Source organism: Charadrius vociferus, unplaced genomic scaffold (genome assembly GCF_000708025.1).
Source record: "Charadrius vociferus isolate BGI_N301 unplaced genomic scaffold, ASM70802v2 scaffold31, whole genome shotgun sequence".
Lineage (NCBI taxonomy): Eukaryota > Metazoa > Chordata > Aves > Charadriiformes > Charadriidae > Charadrius > Charadrius vociferus.
In genome coordinates this window covers 714220-737676 of record NW_009646966.1, presented here as the reverse complement: position 1 = coordinate 737676, position 23457 = coordinate 714220, and the positions used below count along the sequence as shown (strand labels likewise).

The 23457-nt window shown below is 36.4% G+C and overlaps 1 protein-coding gene across 1 annotated transcript in view; it reads left to right on the top strand.

Annotated features, from left to right (window-relative positions):
* PHF14 (PHD finger protein 14) overlaps positions 1-23457 on the top strand; it is a 169667-nt gene that overhangs the window by 27303 nt on the left and 118907 nt on the right. The window contains 9 exon segments of the mRNA XM_009895355.1: positions 49-208; positions 8067-8178; positions 10438-10575; positions 12470-12616; positions 16218-16488; positions 17223-17329; positions 18848-18943; positions 20519-20622; positions 22019-22150. Coding sequence (XP_009893657.1) covers positions 49-208; positions 8067-8178; positions 10438-10575; positions 12470-12616; positions 16218-16488; positions 17223-17329; positions 18848-18943; positions 20519-20622; positions 22019-22150 — 1267 coding nt within the window.

Sequence of the window (23457 nt, the reverse complement as noted above, 5' to 3'; positions counted from 1 at the left end):
TGTGACAACTGTCTACTTACATTGGTCTTCCATTTTTTGTGTGTTTAGGTTGCTATGGTGTTGATGGAGAGAGTGACTCTATCATGAGCTCAGCTTCAGAAAATTCCACCGAACCTTGGTTTTGTGATGCATGCAAATGTGGTGTCACACCTAGTTGTGAATTGTGTCCTAACCAGGATGGGATCTTCAAGGAGACCGATGCAGGCAGGTAAGATTGAAGAAGCGTTGGTTTGAATTTAATGTCAGGTTTTGCCCTAGTCTGTTTCTGTATGAGACAGTGTTGTAAATTAAACTGTGTTGTTGACATCCTTCTCTCTCTCATCTCACTTGAGTTGAGTGCTCTTTGGATAGTCAATCACCTAATTTTTTGTGCACTCCTAATATTCTTCATGCCTATTATAATATTAGGGAGATGTTGTCTTAAGGTGAATTTGAGGATGAAGATTTATGGGCCTATGAACAAAAGATATACCTAGGTGAAACACAGATCACCATTTACTTCAGGGACTAATAAATCCTGTTCTTCAATATGAAGTCACATGTATTGTTATATGTATAGATGTCTTAATGGATATACTAGGAGACCTTTCTTTGTTCCTTTGAACTACTGTGTGATGCATCTTTTTTAACAAAAAAACCATACTAGTGAAAGGGATGGGAGTCTTGAAAGAGAAACATTTGTGGGTTTTTGTTGTTTTTTTATCATCAGGAATGCAGTTTACATTTAAACAAAAAGGTTTCCTGTGTGGAGGAAGTTAGTATCCCGTAAACTCCTACTCGGTGTTCAAACATCTGTAAGGATAATGGCATGAAAGACTTATCTCGCTTAACCAGTGGCTTCAACTGTTGAGAGTAGGGACTGGGGATCAGAAACCTAAGAAAAAATGTGTAGTTGTTTTGGGTTTGCTCAATTTGGAGGTTGCAGTGAGAAAAGCAGGGCTTGAGTCCCTCGGGCTTCACTGCTGAATGGTGGTACTATGTTCTAGCAAGGACAGCTGGTGAGGCTAGTCACAGTGGTTCTCTGACAGCGACTGAGCTTGTAGTGTTTGGTATCTGCCGTCAATCACTGTAGAATTTCAGCATGTGTTCTGCTAGTTCAATTTAATTAGCTGCCAAAAAGTTGCATTTTATGTCTTGCTAGTATTGTGCTTCTTTCATGGGTAATCCTGCAGAGTAGCAAAACACCAACGTGTTCTTCTTTAGTTAGTAATGCCACAAAAAAGAATTATGAAGTCTGCAGCAGAGGGGGAAAACACCTTCCAGACTTCTTGTCATATCGGACTGAGAGAAGTATGCAGCCATTGGGAAAATCAAAGCACGTGCTCCTTTTGAAGGAAAGAAAAGTAGACTTTATCCTTTCTGTAGTATTCTGCTTCATGCAAGGTAACGTCACTGCAACCTTGTACACATTCTGCTCAGGTCTGTTGACTTCCAAGTATGGGGGAAGTGGGAGGACAACTCCATGCTTTTTTTCAGGAGAGCTAAGAACTGGGTGTCACTGATGTCACGTAATGGAAAACAGTAACAAAATTATATTGAAGTTGTGCTTAAGGTAGCAAGACTGGCCGAGTATATTATGATTATTTTGAATCATGAAAATTATATTCTTGATTTTTGAGAATATGCTTCACTTCTGATAAGTTCTGAGGGAGTTCAGGTTTAATTTGAGAGTAAGCGGTTTAATTGTTAGGTGATGTTTTCCATTCCAGTCACATTTGGAAAATAAATTAAGATGTAGATATTACTGGTAACTAATTTTCTACAGTAAAGGAGGGAGAAGGGTTATCAGTGATGTGTGATTTATGGGTAGTGTTACTGTTTATTGGTGGGTAGGTTTGTGTGGTTTTTTGGGGGTTTTTTGTTTGTTTGTTTTAAACCATTACAATTAAGGTTTTTTTCCATACATTTTACAGTTATATAAATTGCAGATGTGTGGTAATATACAAAGCTTTCAGATGCTGGGCCTGTCATAAGCTTTTAATTGATGATGTTAAGACAGGAAGGCAATGATTAGTTGGTAAGGCTGTTCACTGGAAAAAGAAGCTTTCTTAATCCTGTTTCAACGTATCTGTTGGAGATGTAGGAATATGAAAGTCTGCAGACATATCTTACTGGTGATAATGAATGACTCGGAAAGAATCCAGTTAAATACTCAGTATTAGTACAAATACTTTAAGTACTTTAAAATTCAGAAATGTCCACAGGTGTTACTGTAAAACCTGCTGTGTTTTTTAATCTGAATGCATATACACATTGCTATTTATACTTAGCTATGTATTTTAGAACAAAATCGTTTGTATTAGCAGATTGCAAAGTATAACCATGCCCTTGCTCTTTCTTCACCCACTGGTTGGTAGTGGTCTTCATGGTTTTCTCTACTCATTGTGAAGAATTCCCTAATTAGACTTGTGCAAACACTAGGACATGAGTTAAAATGAAGTAAAAGTTTAAACTTATCATCTGTGTTAGTAAGCTTTTGCATATGTTATCACTTAAGTATACAGGTGTCTTGTAATGTGTGCATAAGCATATCCATATCTGTCTTCTTTTTCCCCCCTTTTTCCCCAGTTGTTTGCTCTTGTTGGTTGTGTGGGTTTTTTTTGTTCATGGGGTAGTTTTCTTGGTTTTGGGTTGGTTTTTTTTTAGTACTTTTCAGTCTTACACAGACTTGACTTTAATGGTCTAGTCCTGCTGTCATTAAAAACTCAGCAGAGCTCAAGATGGTGTTTTGGAAAGCTTTTTTTGACATACTGTGTTGTCTGTCTTCAGAAAAGTAAATACAGTATTAAAATGTCATAAGTTGATTCAAGCTTTGTGGATTAAACTATACATGCCCTTGCATTTCTCCCTCGGTTTGTATTTTTTCCTGATAGCAAAAAGAAAATTGAGTTTGTGTTGGGAATAAAGAGATAACGAGGGTATTCATAACTTGGAACTTTGACCACTGAATGCAGATGCTAGCAATAACGTTCGGAGGCATCTACCTTTCTCCACTGAGTATACATTGAGCTCAGCTTCTCAGTTTGTAGCTGACATGCATTTTAAAGATATAGATACAGCATGTAAAAGAAATCTTTTTTCCCCCTTCATGTTATCTATGTGCATCTTAGAAAGGGGAAATGATGAAAGTAGAAGAAAATACTGTGCTATTTAAAAATAAAAAAGTTACACAAGTGAGTCAGGAGTTGTAGCAAATAATTTTGACCCCATAGAAGCAGTTGTGCTTCTTTTTAAATACTTCTGGTATTCAGATGCTCGGTTTCTGGTCTGTCTTAGTTAGGTTCAACAGCATCTGTGCGTCTCCCATATAAAGCTGTTACACAATTAAACAAATTGTACTTCTCAGTTCTGTTTTCTATCTAAATAATAATGCTGCCGTATGGAAAAAATGTTTTTAAAGACTAAAGTCAACTATCTAGCTGTTAGGAAATGTGAGAATCAATATCATGTGGCAGATTTTATTTCAGCCTTTTTATTCCTGTGTTCTATAAGGCAGTTTAACCAATATATATGTAATTTCTCATATAACCATAATAGAAACTACAGTCAACATTTTAAAAATTGCTTAAATTTCTTCTTGTAAAATGGTAGTGTGCTTTTGGTTAATGTAGAAGTGTTTTCTCTGTGACACTGGTTCTCTGTGCAGAAGCACATGCATGCTTTGGAGATCGTGGGCATTAACACATTAATTTATTATCGTTATTACTGTATTTTTACCTGCTAGATAATGTGATATGGCCATCGTGAATACGTTTAACTTTATTTTCCCAGATGAATAGATCTTGTGCTAGAAAAGCAAATACTACTATGCGAAAATGCCCACGCTCTCTTTCTTTCTATCATTTATTTGCAAATTTGAATTCTCCAGGGTAATGGGGCACTACAGGCTACGGGTAGGATCTTGAGGCAGGTAATGTCTGTTATATTTTCGTTGTACTCAGTAAACTGCAACCCAATTCAGTCCTTTTCTTGAAATACTGGTAGAGAGAGACTCCTGAATAGCAATCCCTTAACTCGCCATTGCTCTCCATCCTCTTACCACCTTTTTAAAAGAAATTCTTCATATGCATCAGTGCTGGAAATTACAGAAACCAAACCTCTTCGGTTTCTTTTCATAATCAAGGTGGAATAATTTCTCTGTTCCTATGTGAAAGGTGAATCATTAGAATAATAAAGTGCTTAATTTCTCAGCAGAAGCCTTTTCACATTAACCTCTCAGTTTCACAAGCATAAATGTGAATTTATGAAATTTTATTTCTCAAAATGCTATTATCCAAGAATATGAATTCTGTCCTTGTTTCAGTATGGAGTTTTTCTTCTTCCCTAATCAACATCTGTCATCATCGCTCCAAGCTAAATGGATGGTAAAGTAACAAGGAAGATTATTCTTCTTTGATTACCCAATTTGTCTTAATTACAAGCTTCTAAAACATGTGCAGCTAAACAAATGAGCAGGAAAATATTTAGAACTGGTATTAAAAGCAGCTGAAATGGCTTCAGCTGTGAACTTGACTGACTTGTATGTTTTTTTAATAAAGATTCAGGTCTAGGTTCGCATATAGGTGGTTCAAGAAATGAGGCACTTGTGTGCCAATCACACTGAAATGGCAGTTTAAATCTGTAATACTGTAATACTTGGGTGACATGTACTAAAACATTTTGAGAAGGTCAGTGTGAAGCAAGCAGCCAGCTGTTGGGTTTATCACAGATAAACTCCTACAGAGCGCAGCAGCATTTAATACACCAGTGGAGCATGAAAAAACTGTGCAAATTAAATTGAGAAGCAGCTGCTTGTAGGAGATGTGTATCTTTATATTGAACTTTGGTGGGTACATTTAGGAGGCTGTATTAAAAATTGCTATCAAAAATCTCCAACCAGAACCTTGGATTTTTATTAAGAATAGTAATTGTGGAGATGCGTCACTTCTGTTTATACAAATTCATTCTATATAACATGTCTTAAATCAATGGAAGGGTATAGAAAAGAAGCCCTACAGAATTCAGATGGTTTTTATTTACAAACAGTCTCTTTATGTCCAGGTTACAGGTCTCATTCTGCGTGTGGTATTTTGCTTTGTAAAAAAAAAAAAAAAAAAAAAAAAGGTATTTTGATTCCTTTTGAAAACAGGTAGAGTAAGCTTATTTAAATGAAGTGTTTATTTTACAAAATGCATAATATTTACCAAAACACACATTTATGCACACACGTGTGCTTTTTTGTAGACAAGTATTTCACAGAGGTATGGTAGTGACTTAGGCCAAACTATTGTCAGTTTTGGGTACAGCATGGAAGGGCAGAGATGGTACCCGGGTACTCCATTGCTCCCCCGCAGGAATATCTTGTGCCTCCATTGCTTTTATGGGGAAGCAGGCAGAAGATGCACTTTTCATATAGTAATGAGGAGAATCTTACTTTTTTGCATATTATATTGTATTAAGTTAGGGGATTGTGCTGCCCTGCTGGAGGGTTTATACTGTAATAAAAACAGCGATGAGCTTTACTCCCTATCTGAGCAGCAAGAAGTTTGGCAGAACACTTGATTATCTCAGCTTGTTCTTTGGCAGCTAGCATGCTGTCATATTTGTACGACGTCATTTAAAGATAAAGTTGTAACTCATCTTTAAACTTTAAATTTTCTTTGAGTCTTCCAGTAGTTACAGTGCTGTGACCAAACCGTTATGTGGATGTGGAGAAGCCGAGTAAAACCTGTAAAGTCAAAGCAATGCAGTTGTTGCATGTAAATGTGTATTTGCGATATACATTATTCTCATTGTTGTAAGTTTTCATGTTTTAAAGGGAATTTTCACTTAGCATCTCAAACCCAAGTGATATTACAGTAGGGTAAAAATTTGTTTCAGATACACAGGTGAAGGAGTCTTGTCAGATCGGACACTATGGATCAGTCAGTGTTGTGGCTTGTATTAGATTTACTGGGAAATTTCTTACAGAGTGAAGTGAGTTAATGGCTTCTAAGTAGTTTCTTACTGTTACTGTTTGTTTTGGTTGTTTTTTTTTTTCTTTTTTTTCCTGTTATCCAGTTATTATCATGGACTATTTTTTAGGGAAAATGCTAAATAAACAGTCTGTCTACCAGTTTTTTTACATTGCACGATCGTTGTTTTCTTTTGTAAAGACTCAAATGTGTATGTATTTTTGAGCTTGCTACTGAACCTTTCATATCTTGCTTTTTTTGGAATTTCTGTTTGGACATATGAGTCATATATAATTAACATGAAACTTAATAATTCTGAATGTGTTGAATTCCAGCATTGTAGGTCTAAGGACCACTGATAAGAAACGTGCTGATTTGGGAAACATGGGAAATCAGGGTTACATGTAGCTCCTGATTAGTGTAACCGTCAGCTTCACTACTTCTCTCATGTGTAGACAGCCAGTTAATAACAGGTTAATAAACATGCTGTTTAAGTGTAGCTAAAGCCAGGATCTTATTGCTGTGGTCCCGACTGATTTTTTGGGGTTTTTTTTTTTTTTAACTGACGCACAAAACAAAGAAGAGGGAGAAGAGGCAGGCTAAACAGTGGTAGAAGATTGGAAAAAAAGAGCACAGCAGCATGGATGCAGATTTAAGTAGGCGGTAACAGGTCTGTGCTGAACCCCTGGTATTTAAGGAGACTGGAAAATTGCAGTATGTGGGTAATGAAGGAGCCAAGGGAAGAAGCGTTTCCAACATAATCATGAGTCTTCTTGAATACAGGGAGTAGATTCTATGATTCTGTTAGAAGTTCTGGTCTTCACTAGTGATATGTTTACTGTTAAACGTTAATGACTGGGAAGATCACAAAGTGCTGAATTAATGTATCTGCCCAGGCTCAAACACAGGTTGTTATAGGTCAGTTATGTCCAAAGTGTCGTCTAGTATCCCGTGTCATCTGGGAGCTCGTCGGTTCAAAGTGGTAGCTACACACCTCTGCAATTGTAAGGCTGTTTTCTTGAATGTTTTAAGATAACAGAAAGTAGCAGTCTTACCTTCTGTCTATGACAGTTTGCTCCCACCTAGTGACTTAGGACGGGGTAGCAAAGAGTTTCTAGTATTTTGATAAAACAGAAAGATTATTTTGGGGAATAACACTTTGTTTTTTGGAGTCATTTGCCTCAGTTGACTTGAGTTGTGCGTGCTGTGTGGAACAGATTTTGAGCTTATCAGTAACGGATGGTTTGTGACAATAAGAGTTGGATCTTTTAGGAAGTGTTCATTATGTAAGAAGACGACGACACATTTTCTTCTTCTAGCTGCAAGGCTATCTTCTGGTAACTGAGAGTTTCAGGAGATTGTGAAAATGTCTATCAAAGGCAGATGCGAGACTGAAGCCTTTACCATTGAGTTGTATTTAATTACTAGACACTGAGGTCCAGATTCATGCCATCTCATTTTGTGCCCCTCAGGGCTGAAGATTTAGACCTATTACCCTCCAGTTTGTTTATGGCCAGTGGAGAAGAGTACAGCTAAGTAACATAACAGTCTGTTCATCTGAGTTTCAGATAGGCATTTCCGTAATACAACTCACGTGTGTTTATAACTGAATGCAACTACTATTTGTGTTGCTTAAAACTAGTTAGTTGTGGTGGTACTAACAAGTAACAATGCTAAGTCTGACTGATGCTGTGTTGTAAGTACTTCATAGCTATATTCCCAGAGCTCAGTGTTGCTGTGGCTACCTGTGTCGTTTTATTCCTCCCCTTCCCACCCTTCTACCCATCATGAAAGTATCTGTCTGCCTTAGCTTTATAAGTAGTATCAAAATCTTCATATATGTTTCATGTTGCATCAAAAGCGATGTGGAGCCCCACGTGAGAGCCGTCAGAACAGAAGGGTGACGGTAGCCCAGCCCTTGATCCAGACAGGCAGAGCAGTCCCAGTGGCTTTGGCAAGCCTTGCTCTGTGGTTCAGCGTGTGAGCTGCTGAATTCCAGTGATGTACTTTCCTTCAAACACATTTCTTCTAGCATCTGTAGCGTTTACAAGGCACTTTCAAGTCCGCAAACGGTGAGTATAACACAAGATGAAAATGTCGATAACAGTAACCTAATTTTATCTGCTGTTTTAGGTGGGTCCATATTGTTTGTGCCCTCTATGTTCCAGGAGTGGCATTTGGAGATATTGACAAACTGCGGCCAGTAACGCTTACAGAAATGAATTATTCAAAGTATGGTGCCAAGGTAGGTTTAGAAAAGATGTACTGTCAACGAATAGCTTTATTTTATATTTTTACATATAATAGAATAATATATATCTTCCCAACTTTATTTTTCTTGTTTATAGCAATTGCAGTGAGGTTTGGGACTAAAAATGAGATGAAGCGTGTTCATGGTTATTAAAACCATTGCTCTTCCCTCCCTCTTTCTTTCTATCTTCCTTACCGCTGTTCTCCATAATTTCTGTCACTGTTTTCCCCCTAATTTCCCTTATTTTTTACGCAGATGCAAATTACTTTCTTTTAAAGTCAGTTAGTGGCAGATTGCCAGAATGTGGATGGAAGATGAAGAGGATTTATGGGGTGAGAAATGGAAGGTTGGGTTGATTAAGAAAGCGACAGATGTACATTCAGTAAGAATTACTTTAAGGTCTATATAATTATAAGCTAGAATGCATACAAAAAGGTTGCTGCAAAGCAGTATTTAAAAAAACCAAAACACAACAACATGGGGCCCTCAACTTGAACAGAAAAATGGCTCTAAAATTAAAATGGTTTTGCATGTAAGTGTTTTCAATCCAGATCAAAAGCGATCATGCACAAACCATACAGAAAACCATTGCAATGGGCAGAGGACAGCACTTGGTAATTTGCTAAATACTGTTTCTATAGCTAATGGGGACAGTGTAGAGAAACCATATTAATCGGGCTAATGTGAGTGAAGGTGGTTGTACTCCTGCTGCTGTAATGCTTCATTTGTACATAGTCAATTCCACTTTCTAGAATGTCAGTTCGTCAGGTTGAATACTAAATGAAAATATGTAGTACATTTTAAAAAAATACATGTAATATATAAAATAAATTCAAAGACTTTGGATTGCCCATGTGCAACGTACCAGTATCAGGAGCATGTTCAGCGTGGGCCTGCTGAGGCATTTGGCATTGTTTGGAAATGTTTGTATAAAAATAAGTCAGAGCAAGCTCCCAAAGCCTTACAAATGGTTGTTGCAGTGAATCGCACATTCTGGTTTTTATTATTAACGTGAGTGACATAAATAATAAGAGAATTTGGGCATATTTTATTTCTGTGAGTAAGATGAAAGTGAACCGCACAGATGAGGACTCATTACTCTCGCAGAGCAGTAAACAAATGCTGTTTGCTGTTTCAAGTATGGAAATTGCAGCTTGCTTAGCTAAATTTCACTCTGCAAAACCAGCTTAACATAATATTCCTTTTCACTTCATTGCTTATCTGTTACATGTTTTTGTTGTACAGCTAAAGGGTGCCCTTCTATTGTAGGGTATGTGGTGTTTTAAGATTCTTCAGTCATTGAGTTTTCTTTGCCATTCTCTTCTGTTCTTTAACTTTCTGCATGGGGATATTTTCTGTAGGAGATACACAGCTTTACTCTGTATTCAATGTGTGAGAGATTAAGAAATGCATGCCTGTATAATTTTATATCATCTTTATGCGCTGGATAGCAGCACTGCTTAAGCAGCCCTCATTCCTGTTTGCTTGTTCCTGCTTGTGTACTCATCACTGTAGTTGCTGGCACAGCTATTTGGTGTGAATTTGTGGTGAAACACACTGAGGAATTGATCTGGCTGAAAAATAAGTTTGGATTTTTTTTCCGGGTTACATTAGGAGATGTCAGTTTGCTGTGTTGCAGAGGGTTGTGTCTGGGATGCATGTAGCTGAAGCACTAGTGCAGTGTTTAAGTGAATCACAATCTCCTTTGCTGATATTTATAATTTTGAGTATTTCTTTCTGCATTGTCATGCATTTGCTCCTCAGCTGTTGCTTATCAAAGGATATCTAAGTAATTATCTATGGTTTTCAGTCATCCAGAGTACTACTCTTTTTTTTTTTTTTTTTGGTGTGTTTGTCCTCTGAACTTGTTGAACAATTGAACATTTGCTGATCTGCAATGTTGTTTTTTACCATACTTACATAATTAATTATGTGTGAATTGAGTGGATGGTATTTAGTTGTTGCTCTGAAGGGGAATAAAAGACATGGAAGTTCCTATAAAAATTCATCCAACATGCTGTTCACGTTGTTTAAGCACTTCTCTATTGCTAGTTGAAAATTAAATCAATAGTGGGGGTTGGGAAGGGGCGAAGTTTTAATTAGCGTCAGCTGTCAGCAGCATAGTTGGTTTCCATACCACACAGGAATCAACCTACCTGTTTGGTTTTTATATGTAAGATGTAAATTAACAAGTATTAGGCAAGACGCACCTGAAATATTTACCGCGGCATTTTCTACTCTTTTTTTATAAAGGAATGCAGTTTTTGTGAAGATCCTCGTTTTGCCAGAACTGGTGTATGCATTAGTTGTGACGCTGGGATGTGCAGAGCTTATTTCCACGTGACCTGCGCTCAGAAGGAAGGCCTCCTCTCAGAAGCAGCAGCAGAAGAGGTAGCTATGGAAAGGATAGAATAAGAGTTGTGTCAAAGTTTATGAAGATGACCTGAAATTGTGCCTTTTTTGCTCACTTACTCTGAGCAAAGTTTTTGTGAATTGGTAGCAAGTCATAGGCCCAGTGAACGGACTGTCCGGAGAGTGGTCTTTGTTCACCATATTGTCCAACTCTGAACACCTTTTGAAATGGCCTGGAAAAAGGGATAGAGAAGGTTAACACAGAAGTCAGCTTAATAGACTATCAGTCAATACAGACGTGAATTCTAACTCTAATTCTTGAACTTCACCTACTTACCTAGCTCTTTAGGTAGTATAGTAATCTCTGTTTCACACCAAATAGGACTGTCTTGAGAAATTAACTACATTTCCTATGCCTTTTTTTCATGCATGTTTTCCAGTATTTTCAAATTGCAGTACCAGCTATATGACTTTCCTTGTGGTAACATTAATCTCAGGAATCAGAATGAAAAGCAAACATTTATAACATACTGATAACTTTTTAATATCTGTTCATACCAGTTTTTTTCCCTGTAATATGGTTAAAGCAATTTAGATTTGAAGCTCCTACTTCTGAATTCATTTTTACGGTGTAAATACTTTTAGGTTGCCAAATTTCATGTTAATATGTATCATTTCGATTAAGCCTGTCATGTTCATAGCTGCACAACTTCTTGTTGCCTTAGGAAGTAGCGCAGGTAACACACAAACAAGTGTTACTTGCACTACTGACATCGAAACTTTTGTTTCTGAAAACAGTGGACCACTAAGTGATTCTTAAAGGAACCACAAAATACTTTCTTCTGTGAGACTGATAAATAGGAAGACAGCACAATTACCTCATTGTTGTTGTCCCTAATAAATCATCTATAACGTTGATTCTTCAAACACCCTGTGAGAATTTCTTCTAGGCATATGTATTTATTTGCCTTTCCACCATAAAAGTTTGTTGCATGTTTTCTGTAACCAAAATATTTTTAATTAAGGCCTCACACAATCTAATTTTAGGGTACTGCTAATTTTTGGAAGTTGTCACAAACTCTGAAAATCTAGATCCAGATAAAATATGGTTGTAAGAAAAGCCTGCATGGATTTTATCGGTCTGTGTTTTATAGGTGGAGTAAAGGAAAATTTGATAGGCAAATTATTTATTAATATTTTTATTAATTTATGAAGGAAGACTGTTTTAAGTTTTTCTTCTTAGTCTGTAGATTTATGATGATGTTTGTGCACCTTTGAAAATATGTTGGCAATGAAATATACTTCTCAAACCGTTTCTCCTCATGGCTGAGATGTTTGTAGCCTGCTTGCAAGGTTTGCAAGTGCTAAAAGTTGCTCTAAACTTACAGCCGTGATAATGTACAGATCTGATGGAGCAGAGAGTGAAAAATGGAAAAAAAAATAATCAGAGAGAGAATAAATCATTTGGGGGTATAGCCACATTTGGGAAATCCTTTGAGAAAACCAAATATATTGCCTTTTTTATGATTCAGAATTGTTAATCCCTTGTAGGATATAATGCAAAAGACATAGTGAAGCAACAGGAAGTTAACAATACCTGTTATAAGTTAAATGGATTTGGACTTAAGAATTTCTTTTGGTGTTTTTTCTGGGAGTGAGAAAGAAGGACAGATATTGAACAGTAGAGAGTTAAACATTTTTAAACTCATTAACTATTTAGGGTCACACAATGAAAACAATGGAAAAACACTTCATATGGTAAATTACACCAACGTGTCAAAATTGATTTAGAAACATACATATTCGTTGTTTTTAAAAACATGTCTATTTGGACATGTGAACTGATTGCCAGATGTTTGTGCTGTTCAGAGCCTTTTGGCCTTGTATGTCTTACTTTGTTTTCATTCCTTCCCCTTTGTTTTCTCTGAAACAGGATATAGCTGACCCTTTTTTTGCTTATTGTAAACAGCATGCGGACAGGTTAGACAGAAAATGGAAGCGGAAGAACTACTTGGCATTGCAATCGTACTGTAAAATGTCTTTACAGGAAAGAGAAAAACAGCTCTCTCCAGAAGCTCAGGTATTGTATTCATGAGACAAATGTGTCTGTATTAGTCATCTGTGTTAAACAAGAAAGAAATGAAAAGGATGGGAAATTGTTAGTATAGTAGGAAATAAAATATGAAATATATTGATAGTGCATAGTCATTTAACAAAGCAGTGAATTGTTTGTAGGTTTTGGTCTCTAAGAACAATTCTCAATAAACTAATTATCAAGTAGGGATATCTATGATTGTTTGAATTAAAAATCTTACTTTGGTTTTGTGGCAAAACGTTGGTAATTACATTTTCATTGTGATTCATAGGTTTTGTTTAGCATTTTCTTCAAGATTCTTAACAAAAAAAGACAGTCAGCTAGGCATATTTGTACATCCAAGTTCAGTAAAAATCCCCTTTTTCCCTTAGTAGTACCTTGAACTTGGCAGAAGAGTTTAGCTTGCCTAAAATTTGTTCCTGTTAGACCCTTTTTCACTTTTGTAGGCCTAAGTGGAATTATATGTGCTGGGTGTTTTTCACAGTAAAGATTTCCTAGAAAAAATATTATGTAGGTGGAGAAACTGAGTCTGTGAGGCTGAGTGGAAGTTGTCTGAAAATCTTAGGCAACGTCTATGTCCCTGTCTAGTGGCAGGTCCATATAAAACTGTTACTGCATAAGCTCAACTGATAAATGTCCTGTTGATATAAATGTTTCAATCTTTCTGAGGGAATTTGTGTACTTTGATATGTTTTAATATGTGTACTTTATTATTGTTTCTGATTCTGAGGAATTTATGGCATACTTTGCTTTCACTGCTCAGGCTGAACTCATTCTGTGGGAAAATCATACCTGTGTAGAAAAGCAGCTTGTTATCTGAATGAATCCTGCCTAATTTGTTGTAGAAAGTAGCAGATGCTGTAAATAATAGTGGGCAGTTATGGGAGAGAAATAACTGGGTTTTTTTTAAGGGAGAACAGTAGTTTAATGATCAGAAATAAATCTTCATTTCATCAAACTTCTTATTTAAAAAAATCATACCTTTCTAGTTCTTCATAGGAGAAGTTTTTCATAGTTCTTCTTTGAATAGGAAAAGAAAATATTAATTTAAAATGACCTGTACAGCTGAGACTGAATATGAGCAAACTCTTATCGTAGAAGAATTTTGAATAAAATATTTCTATGGGGTATTGAGCTTCATGTGGCTTGATTTAAAACTGGTTACGTAATTCCTGCTGAATACACTCAGCTCTCAGTTACGTGAAATGCACCTATGTAGTGGAGGAATCACAATAATGTGAACATTACCCAACATAATGGTAAGCACTGGTTGTGCAAAATCAGTTTGGGTGCAACACGGCTTATTAGCTCTGTTTCCAGGCACTTGTGATGTGATGCTGGTAATGCTAATGAGTTCTGAGCATTTCCCTCTCTACCTCCTCTTTCCCCCAAACCAAAACCCTGCAGATTTTTTTAATCTAAATTATTTGGATTAAATGTTTGGAAACTGAAAGAATGAATACTGAAAACTGCAGGTGGAGTTACTTGACATGGTGTCATAGGCACCTTGATACAAATTTGATGGCTTCTGTACATTTTGTAAAACGACTTGACTTTACTATTGATGGCTCTGGGGTTGTATGAGTTTGCATTAGTATTGTGTGTCTGCCTGTGTTTACATTGATGGAAACAGATTGGAGGCTTGAAAAATACATTTCTGTGTCCAGTTGTTTGTATTGGGATTTTATGAAGTAATTGTTTGAATAGTTTCTGTGACTTTTTAGAAATGCAGAACTGTAACGGATATTTGATACACACTAGAAATGTCTTACTGGGGAGTTGACACAAAGTACATACAAATTCACCCCTTACCGTATATTGTCTGCATGAGGAAGTTAAAATCCCACCAGTAAATTTAACCATCTCTGTTAAATTAGGATTTTGTCTGAGAAATAAGAATCTTGAGACAGCTTAAGCTGGGAAAAATATTAAGTAAATATATATATAGTGTGTGTATATATGTATGTACTTAGAAAAAAAATGACTTCCAGAGGTGTTTGTAGGCTTAAGTAAGGTTTACAAACATTGAGCTAGCATAAATAAGTATGCAGTTGTACAAGTAATTTATCTGGTATTCTGCAAGTGGATTTTTGAGTCAGGCTTTTGAAGGAGAAAAAATGGATATTTGGAGCTTTGTAGCCCAGGCAGGAATAACTAAGCCAATGGTCCGGCAAGTCTTGTGGCCCAAGAAAGTAAATCCCTCTAAAGAATATAATATATAAAGCTGTCTAGGACTGTAATGGATCGTTGGAAGGTGTTCTACATTGAAAAAGTTTTTTTATATCAATAAAGGAAATGTACATTCCTTGAGTAAAGCGTATACTTGAGTTCAGGTTTCCATTGAGACATTAGTCATTTTAATGTCATCTGTTTCTGGAATACAATTCTGTGTATACAGTTGTATGACATCTTAAATGACGCCAAGGGTTTCAGAACTGAGCATGTAATCAGTGAAGAAGTGTCTTAGCTGAGGAAGCTGTAAACTGTTCTTGGTCCCTCTAGTGGAGCATAAAGCAAGGCGGTGGCTGTGGGTGGATCTGTTGCTTGCTGCTCTGGGTCCAAGAAAAAAGCCCTTGGGGTCAGAGCTGACCTGCGAGCCACATTTGCTGTGTTTCTTGGTCATTAATGTTCAAAACTTAATAAGGTAATGTGCGTTAAACTCTCTGTGTTATTACCTTCAGCGATGCTATTTGTAATCAGAGATGTTCCTTAACCATAGCATGTATATACACGCACACTTTCTTGCTTTTGTCTCAGGAGTATCTCATACCATACGGTGGGGCAGTTGGATTAGTTTAGTTTCTTCTTTCTGCAGGCAAGTAAACAACTTCTAACTGATAGTCAGCTGGAGTTTTGCCTCTGAAGGTTTGTATATTGATGTCATTTTCTGCTAGAATTGCCACTATGTAGAGTTCCCGCAAGACAGTGTTTTGCACCTGTCACTAACAACTTGATCTTCTGGGGTTGATCTCCCAGATGGTCGCAAATATACAAATGTGATTGCCAGTATATATTGTGATCTTCTCTTGCCTACTTCACTTCTTTTTCGGTTGTGTTTTTGGCAGATTATAATCAGTTAGTTTAACATTTTTAAGAAGATACAGCATTGAGAAAGGAGTTCCTATGAAAGGATGTCAAATATGGCAAAGATGCTATTCGTCAACTTTTATTGCTCCTGTAGATAGCAATTTGAAGTGTATCTAAACGTATTTTTGCTAGGTCAGCCAAGGGTTTTCCGAGTAAATTTTCAGTCCCATCAGATTGTCATTATTAGACAGGATTGTCTGAAAGCCAGCAATCATTTGTGTTGCTTTAATTGGTGGGGAAATCCCATCAAGAAACCTGTGAATGCCTCCAAAACCTAGTAAAAGGATGTTATTTGTATATGCATTTTGAAGTAAAATCAATGTCTGAATCAGTGGCTTTTTCTTGAGTCGTAGAGTTCCGGAATTAAAGTTAGCATTGATTAGATCGTGCGGCTTTTAAAATGCAAATAAGTTGTGGGTGTGTTCCGAAAGGGTATATACTCAAAACCAATCTTGAGTTGGTGCCTTATGTTTTTCATTTGTGGAATTCTTTATTACAGGCTCGAATCAATGCCAGGCTACAGCAGTATCGTGCTAAGGCCGAGCTGGCCCGCACCACCAGGCCTCAGGCCTGGGTGCCCAGGGAGAAGCTGCCACGACCACTTACTAGCAGTGCTTCAGCCATACGTAAGCTTATGCGCAAAGCTGAATTAATGGGAATTAGTACAGACATTTTTCCAGTGGATACTTCAGATACTAGTTCCAGTGTTGATGGAAGAAGAAAACATAAACAACCAGCTCTCACTGCTGATTTTGTGAATTATTACCTTGGTAAGAATGAAAATTGCATATTGCAATGAAAAATTATCGCTTTGCTGTATCTGTACTGTGCTGATTCACGTTGCCCGGAGAAGTTGTGGGTGCCCCATCCCTGGAAGTGTTCAAGGCCAGGCTGGATGGGGCTTTGAGCAACCTGGTCTAGTGGGAGGTGTCCCTGCCCATGGCAGGGGGGTTGGAACTCGATGATCTTTAGGGTCCCTTCCAACCCAAACCGTTCTATGATTGGCTTTTTCATTTTACTTGTATTTCTTTGTTATTAATAGATAAATATGAATTATGACTTCATTTTAGATCAGGTATATTATTCCTTGGTATCTGTATCAGAAAGTTAGTGATTTTTAAAAAAAATAAATTTCAGAAAAGAAGAAAATCTTTCAAATATAAACAGGAGGCAGTGTCTTTACTAAGAAGGGAGTGGAAGCTTAGGTACCTTTGGTGTAATTTTTTACTTATGTTTTCCTCCCTTTTTGTGTGGAATGGTTCGGTTTTGTCTTTGGGACTGTTTGCTAGATGACTGATCAAAACTTACCATTTAAATAACTATACTAGTTATGCAGCAGAAAGTAAATGTTATGACTGCTCATTCTACTCAGTCTGTGTAATAAACCTGTAGGCTATGGTTTTGTGTTGTTATGATTTTATGCTTTTCATTGCTTCACTTTTCAGTGCAGAAAACTTGAAATTATAACCAAGGATAGGAAATAATACATTTTTCTTTTAAATAGAGAGAAATATGCGCATGATTCAAATCCAGGAGAATATGGCTGAACAGAAGAATATCAAAGATAAATTAGAAAATGAGCAAGAAAAGCTTCATGTGGAGTATAATAAGGTGAAGAAAAAGAAATAATAACCCATTGTACTGTTTTAGTATTGCTGCTGTTAACTTTGATAGCGTTTTGCTTTCCAAACAAAATGACTTAGAAAGAAAGATACAAACCATTCTTTAAAAATAATATTTAAAAATATATTTCTTTAAAAAATATTCTGTGTTCTGTTTCCCCCATGCAAACAGAGTCAGCTTCTAAAATGCCATATGTTGGGTGTACATGAGCTTTTTTAAGCTGACCCCGCTGAGAGCTCCAGTAACAAATTGCACATGGACAGACAGGTCCCTCTCATGAGTGAGCTGTGTCTTAAGGCCCTTCTTTTTTTCATTCTTTGTGTTCATTTCATTTGAGACTTTGAGACAAGAGAGTTTGACTCCTTTTTCTCTCTGTGTTTGATTTTGTTTTGTTTTGTTGTGCATGTGTATAGTTCTAGGTTCTTTTTGAACCTAGTTTCTGCTTAGAACCCTACTTGGTAATTGAGAACCTAGGATTGTCGGAGGGTTATTTATGTATTTATTTATTTATTTATGTCAACTCCAACTCCAGTTGTGTTCATCCTAGATTTAATGACTTGACTAATTTTTCAGGCTGAAATAATCAGTATTTACACATCCATAGTGTCCTCTGAGTGTTTTGTTTGAGTACAGGAAATTTGGGGCCCATGAATGATGGAGTTGCTCCCCCAAAATGTTGCTAATGTAGTTTTTTATTAACTCATTGTCATAGTTAAAAAAACATTTTGTGTTTTAATTGCATGTGTACTAAACGGTTTTTTCTTTATCGTAATCTTCAAGTATTTTGAAGTGGAACATAGAAATACTGTATCTTTTGTGACAGATGATGTGCTGCAATTCTTGCTGAGTTCAGCAACGTATCAAATGATGGTCAGTGATGACAAAAAATAGTGTTGATATTAATTCTTAAATTGTTGGGTGTGTGTTTTAAATAGAAACATATGGAAATGAAACAGGAGGTCCTTGTGAACCACCCAAAGATGATAAAGAGGAAGGAGATTGTGCGTGGCGCTTTTAACCATATTAGTAGGTTGTATATGCCGTGTGGTAACTAACAGTTACTTCCAGAAGGAAAAAAAACCCTTTTTTGTCTGCTTGCATCATTTAATAAATTGTATCTTTTTCTATGAGAATGAGTGAATGTTCTTTGGGAAGGCAATATAGAGCTTTAACATTACAATGTTGGTGCTTAAGTAGTAGGAACGACACAGACAAGATGTTGCTATATTTTAGTTTTGCTTTCTAATTGACTTTATGGAACCTTATTTTCATACTGAAATGCTTCAGATCATCTTTGCAAAACAGGTGGCTGCCCAGGTTTTCCTCTTAGTTTCATTAAATTGCTGAATGTTTGCACTGATGTCATCTATATTGACACGAGTTCTATTGTTTTTTAATCCCACAATAAAGTAACGCGCCCTAGATAGGTAAGAGGTTGAATGAATTTTATCAAATAACTCTTAATGGATTTTCATTCTGGTTGATCTTTTTTCTTTAACTTTTCAGCTGTGCGAGTCCTTGGAAGAGCTACAAAACATGAATGGAAAACTGCGCAATGAAGGGCAAGGCATTTGGGCTCTGCTGGGTAGAATCATTGGACAGGTTGGTTGTTTTTCCCCCCCCTCTTTATAGTTCGTAGGCAGACTTGGTTTTTCCAAGGATTTTGTTTCTGTATGTCACTTCTATGGCCGAATAAATTGATTTGATCAGACCCAGGCTTTGCTCTGGGGATACTGTTTCCTGATTGAAAAACCTAGACTTCTGCAAACCACCTACTGGGACCCTGTAGCTTAATTTTGTTGTTGTAATGGCGATCTTGTTTGTAAAATTCTTTCATTTGGTATAGCTGATAGACCTGTCATTTGTGATGAACCTTAATGTGAAGCATGAGTTAATCCTACCATTTTTGTCTCCACATTGTCTTTAGTTACTGTAGGCATCAAATGATATGGTAACTCTTTATGGCTTTTATAAGATATAAGTCTTTAAAACTGCAGTATTTATGTGATGGTTTTTAACTGAATATTAGCAGAATATTTTGATCAAATGAATATAAATATCTAGGAGAAGAGAAGATTTGGATTACTTCCTGTTGCCAGCAATTATCTTTGTTCTCATTGATACACATGGAGAAAAGAGAGAAGTATAGATTCTTGACGTGTTTTGATATATGTTTTATGTCAAAGGTATTAAATGGCAATGGACATTGTAGGTGTCAGAGAGAGATTGAAAAGATTTCCAGTGGCAATTTTAAGGAAGATTGAAGAAACTGTTCATTGTGAAAATGCAGACATAAAATCAGGTCACAATTTTTTCATGCCCTTTGGTACTGCTGAGTTTGTGCTGCTGTTTACGCAGTTGTGATTCTTCAGATATGCTAGCTTTCTCTGGTTCTATTTGTCCGCCTATCTTTTCTACTTGTGAAGAAAGATTTTTGCATAATGTACCTCTTGAATCAAGATTAATTTTTTTTCCCCCCTCCTTTTTAAGATGGCTTTGAGCAAGTATTCACAAATATATTTCCTGGTGCAAATGTTACTAAAAGGAAAAAAAAAAAAAAAAAAAAAAAAAAGAAGAAGAAAACTTAAGTAGAATTCATTTGCACAGCTTGCATGACATTTTTTTTCCAGTTGGTTGAACAGATGCAGACCCATGGGGCTGCTGAGAAATGACTTTGATAGATGGTTCCTGTCTGAGAAGCCAGCATACTGCAGATTAGTAGAAACCCGAAGAGAATCTCATCTGCTTCGTGGAGGGCTTGGTCCAATAAGATAATTTTTCTAATTAACCTATTGAGCACCAATGTAGCAGGGATGTTACGGAAAAATAAACTGCCTCAGTACTCTTCTGTCAATTCTGTGAATTTGTCTTTGCTTGTTTCAGCTGCCTAGATAAATGCATCCTTGTCCATCCCTCTATTTGAAGCTTGAAGAAAAATTTTAAAAGCCAATATTTCAATGTTGTTTTTACTTATTGAATTGAAAAAAAATAGTATAACATTACTTTATCCCAGTATTACTTTGTAATATAAACATCTGTAGTTGCTCTTGTCTGCAAAATAGCTAGCTAAGCAATTTCCCACTCATAATTTGTCTTGTTCTTCACGCATTGATATTGGAGTGGTGTTCTCTAAAAGGCTCAAGACTCATGTATACCGCATTTGTTCAAATCCAATAGAAATTGAACATACCGGCAATTTTACGTGCTCCTAAGGAAAGGAAACCAAGTAAAAAGGAAGGAGGAACGCAAAAGACATGTACGCTTCCGGCCGTACTTTATAGGCAAGTAATGAAGTCTTGACAGATACAATGTCTAGTAAGTTATAGTTTCACAAAAGTGTTAAGAGAAAATTGTGTGCTTCGTTTTTGATTAACAAAATGCTTCAGAGTTGTCTATACGTTTTACTTACTACTGAAGTTTAAGTTGAATAGTAGTCAATTCTTCACCTTAGCACACATCAGTAAGGTGTGGGTTGTATTTTTAATTTGGCAGCAGTACTTTGAGGACAAAGGTAACTCTTGCAGCAGTACTTTGAGGACAAAGGTAACTCTTTACAGCTGAAATAGAAGGGTCCTTTGTCTCTGTGGTCTGAGAATTTTTAACTGGTCATCTTATCTTTTGAATACAATCATCTGCATTGATGATTTCGCGAACAATGCTGCTGTTTCGTCACAGTGGCTGGGTGTCATTAGACTTTTTACTTTTTGCTTATGTATTCATTTACCCTGTCACTGTTCCACCTTTTCCCCTCTTCTATAAGTTGTGAAGTTACCGACTGGGTTTTAACTAAGCCTAACAGTGGAACGTATGCTAGGATCCTCCTCCTAGAGCAGGAGTGTGCAAAATACACATATCATCTTGAATCTTCTTCTCTTGCCACCAGCTGAGAAGTGGCACGGTCTGTTGCTTATCTGGAGAGCAGCAGCCAGGCCTCCAGCCACAGCAAGTGGGCAGTATCGTGCCCAGCTAGCAGGCTAAATGAAGAAGACAGGCTACGTAACCAAAAGTTAATTCTAGTGCTGCAAGAGGTGGAAATCTTGAGAACATGGCAGCAGGCTGAGGATTTGGCAATTTAGATGTATACACAAACAAATAATAGGAGTCATGCTTTACTAGTTCTGTTTTGTTCAAATCCAGTCATTTAATTCCTCCCATTTTCTAATGGAATCAATGAACATCTGATATTTTTGAAATAACTAAAATTTCAATTCCGGTAAATAATAATAATAAAAAGGAAATGTAATTTCTTATGCATTGATACATTGCCCAACATAATAGTAGCACAGACCCATTTCAGGGTGCTTGCATTATTAAAATAAGCATATGATTGTTAAGACTGAGAATAGCAGCATAATTTTCTATTTAAGCATTTGGATGGCACAGGTAGTATTTTTTCCATTTCCTACTGGTACATTTTGTTGAAGTATCAAGTGATTACTTACTGGTTAGAAGTCCTCAAAAAATTAGACTGAAAGACATTTTATTGTTAACTATATTAGGTGCCTTTTACTGTATATAGGTAGAAGCTCCTTAAAAAGTAATTATGCACTTAAATGATGCATTCAATTGAAGTTTCCACATGTTTGCATTGAAAGTGGGGATTGTGCTGGGATGTATCGTTTACTCTTTATGATTTTAAATGTAATTATAATGCTTTTTTGCTACCTACACTGAAAGTTGTGGAATTTGCAAGAAGAACCATGATCAACACCTGCTGCTCCTGTGTGATACTTGTAAACTCCATTATCATCTTGGTTGCCTGGATCCACCTCTTACAAGGATGCCAAGGAAGACCAAGAACAGTTACTGGTAAGAGTGCAGTTGATGTGTTGTCTTGTGCTATCTCTGTACTTTAGGGCATAAATGTGAATAGACTTGCAAATTTTAAGTGGTTTAGACATTGCTATAGTGCAATCTGAACTGACGTATTTTATTTTCAGGTTATTAGCAGTGATATTTCGAGGTAAAAAAAAAGTTGTAAAGATTTTCTCATTATTAGCTGCTGTGTAGAAACAGATTATAGCTTTAATTTTCTTAGCTTTTGAGTTCATTTTTGATTATTAATGCTGCTATATAATAATGCTAGGAAACAATAGGCTGCCTTCAGGAAATGAAAGACTTGGTGTTCCGTTTATCTTAGGACCCAGATACGCAACACTCTGTCCACATCTTTACAAAAATACTTGTAAGTACTTAAAAATAAATTTGTAATTAGTAGATCAGCTTATTGCAATACAGGAAATCAGCTGGCTTTACTTCTGTCTTATGACTCAAATCTGCAATGGCAGAAGCATATGCATAACTGTATTTATTGCAGTTACATTTCCATGAATTAAAATTCTTTTTGTGCCAGTGGAGCAGAATTAAAATTCTTCTTGTGCCAGTGGAGCAGAACAAAAGCTAAGTGGTACAATGCAGAACTGATAATGTGGTAAAGGTGCTGATTTCCAAACTGTCATAAAATTAGTGTACTGCTGTGTTGTGTTCTAAACTGCTCTGAAATGTGTTTGAAGCAGTTACTCAGAAGCAGTTTTTATCTGGCAAGAAGTTAGTGTACAGCATCTCCAGGAATCATCATCACCTTGTCTAAATGTTAAGGTACCAAATCAAAATCGTGTAAGAATTCCTTCTAAAAATACAGTAAAACTTTGATCGCAAAAACTTGGTTTCTATTTTTCTTCATATGTCTCTTAATCTTATTTTTTTAAAAACTTTCATAAAACTTCTACTTAAGTCACGGATCCCTTTTTTTTTTACTTTTTTGGTAGCTTCTGCATTTGCGCAGGAGGTGCTTGATTTTTGTTCTGCCTTTTAACCAAGTCAAAAAGGCTTGCTAAAAGCTATCAGTCCAAAAGATGTAAGGCTGCAATTCTCAGTAGGTGTTAAAGGCAGAATAGGTCGGGTTAGGTAGTAAAACACTTTTATTTCAAAGGTACAACGTACCTTTGTTGTGAATTTCATGCTTCAATTATATCTCAGATCGCAAACTTAGCTTTTACTTCTAATTAGCGAAGGCATATTCTGGAGTATGAGATTATAGCAGACAAATTGAGCTGTATTGATTGCATTCTTTTCATCATTGAACATGCCTTTATGTAGTCTTTTCAGGATCAGTA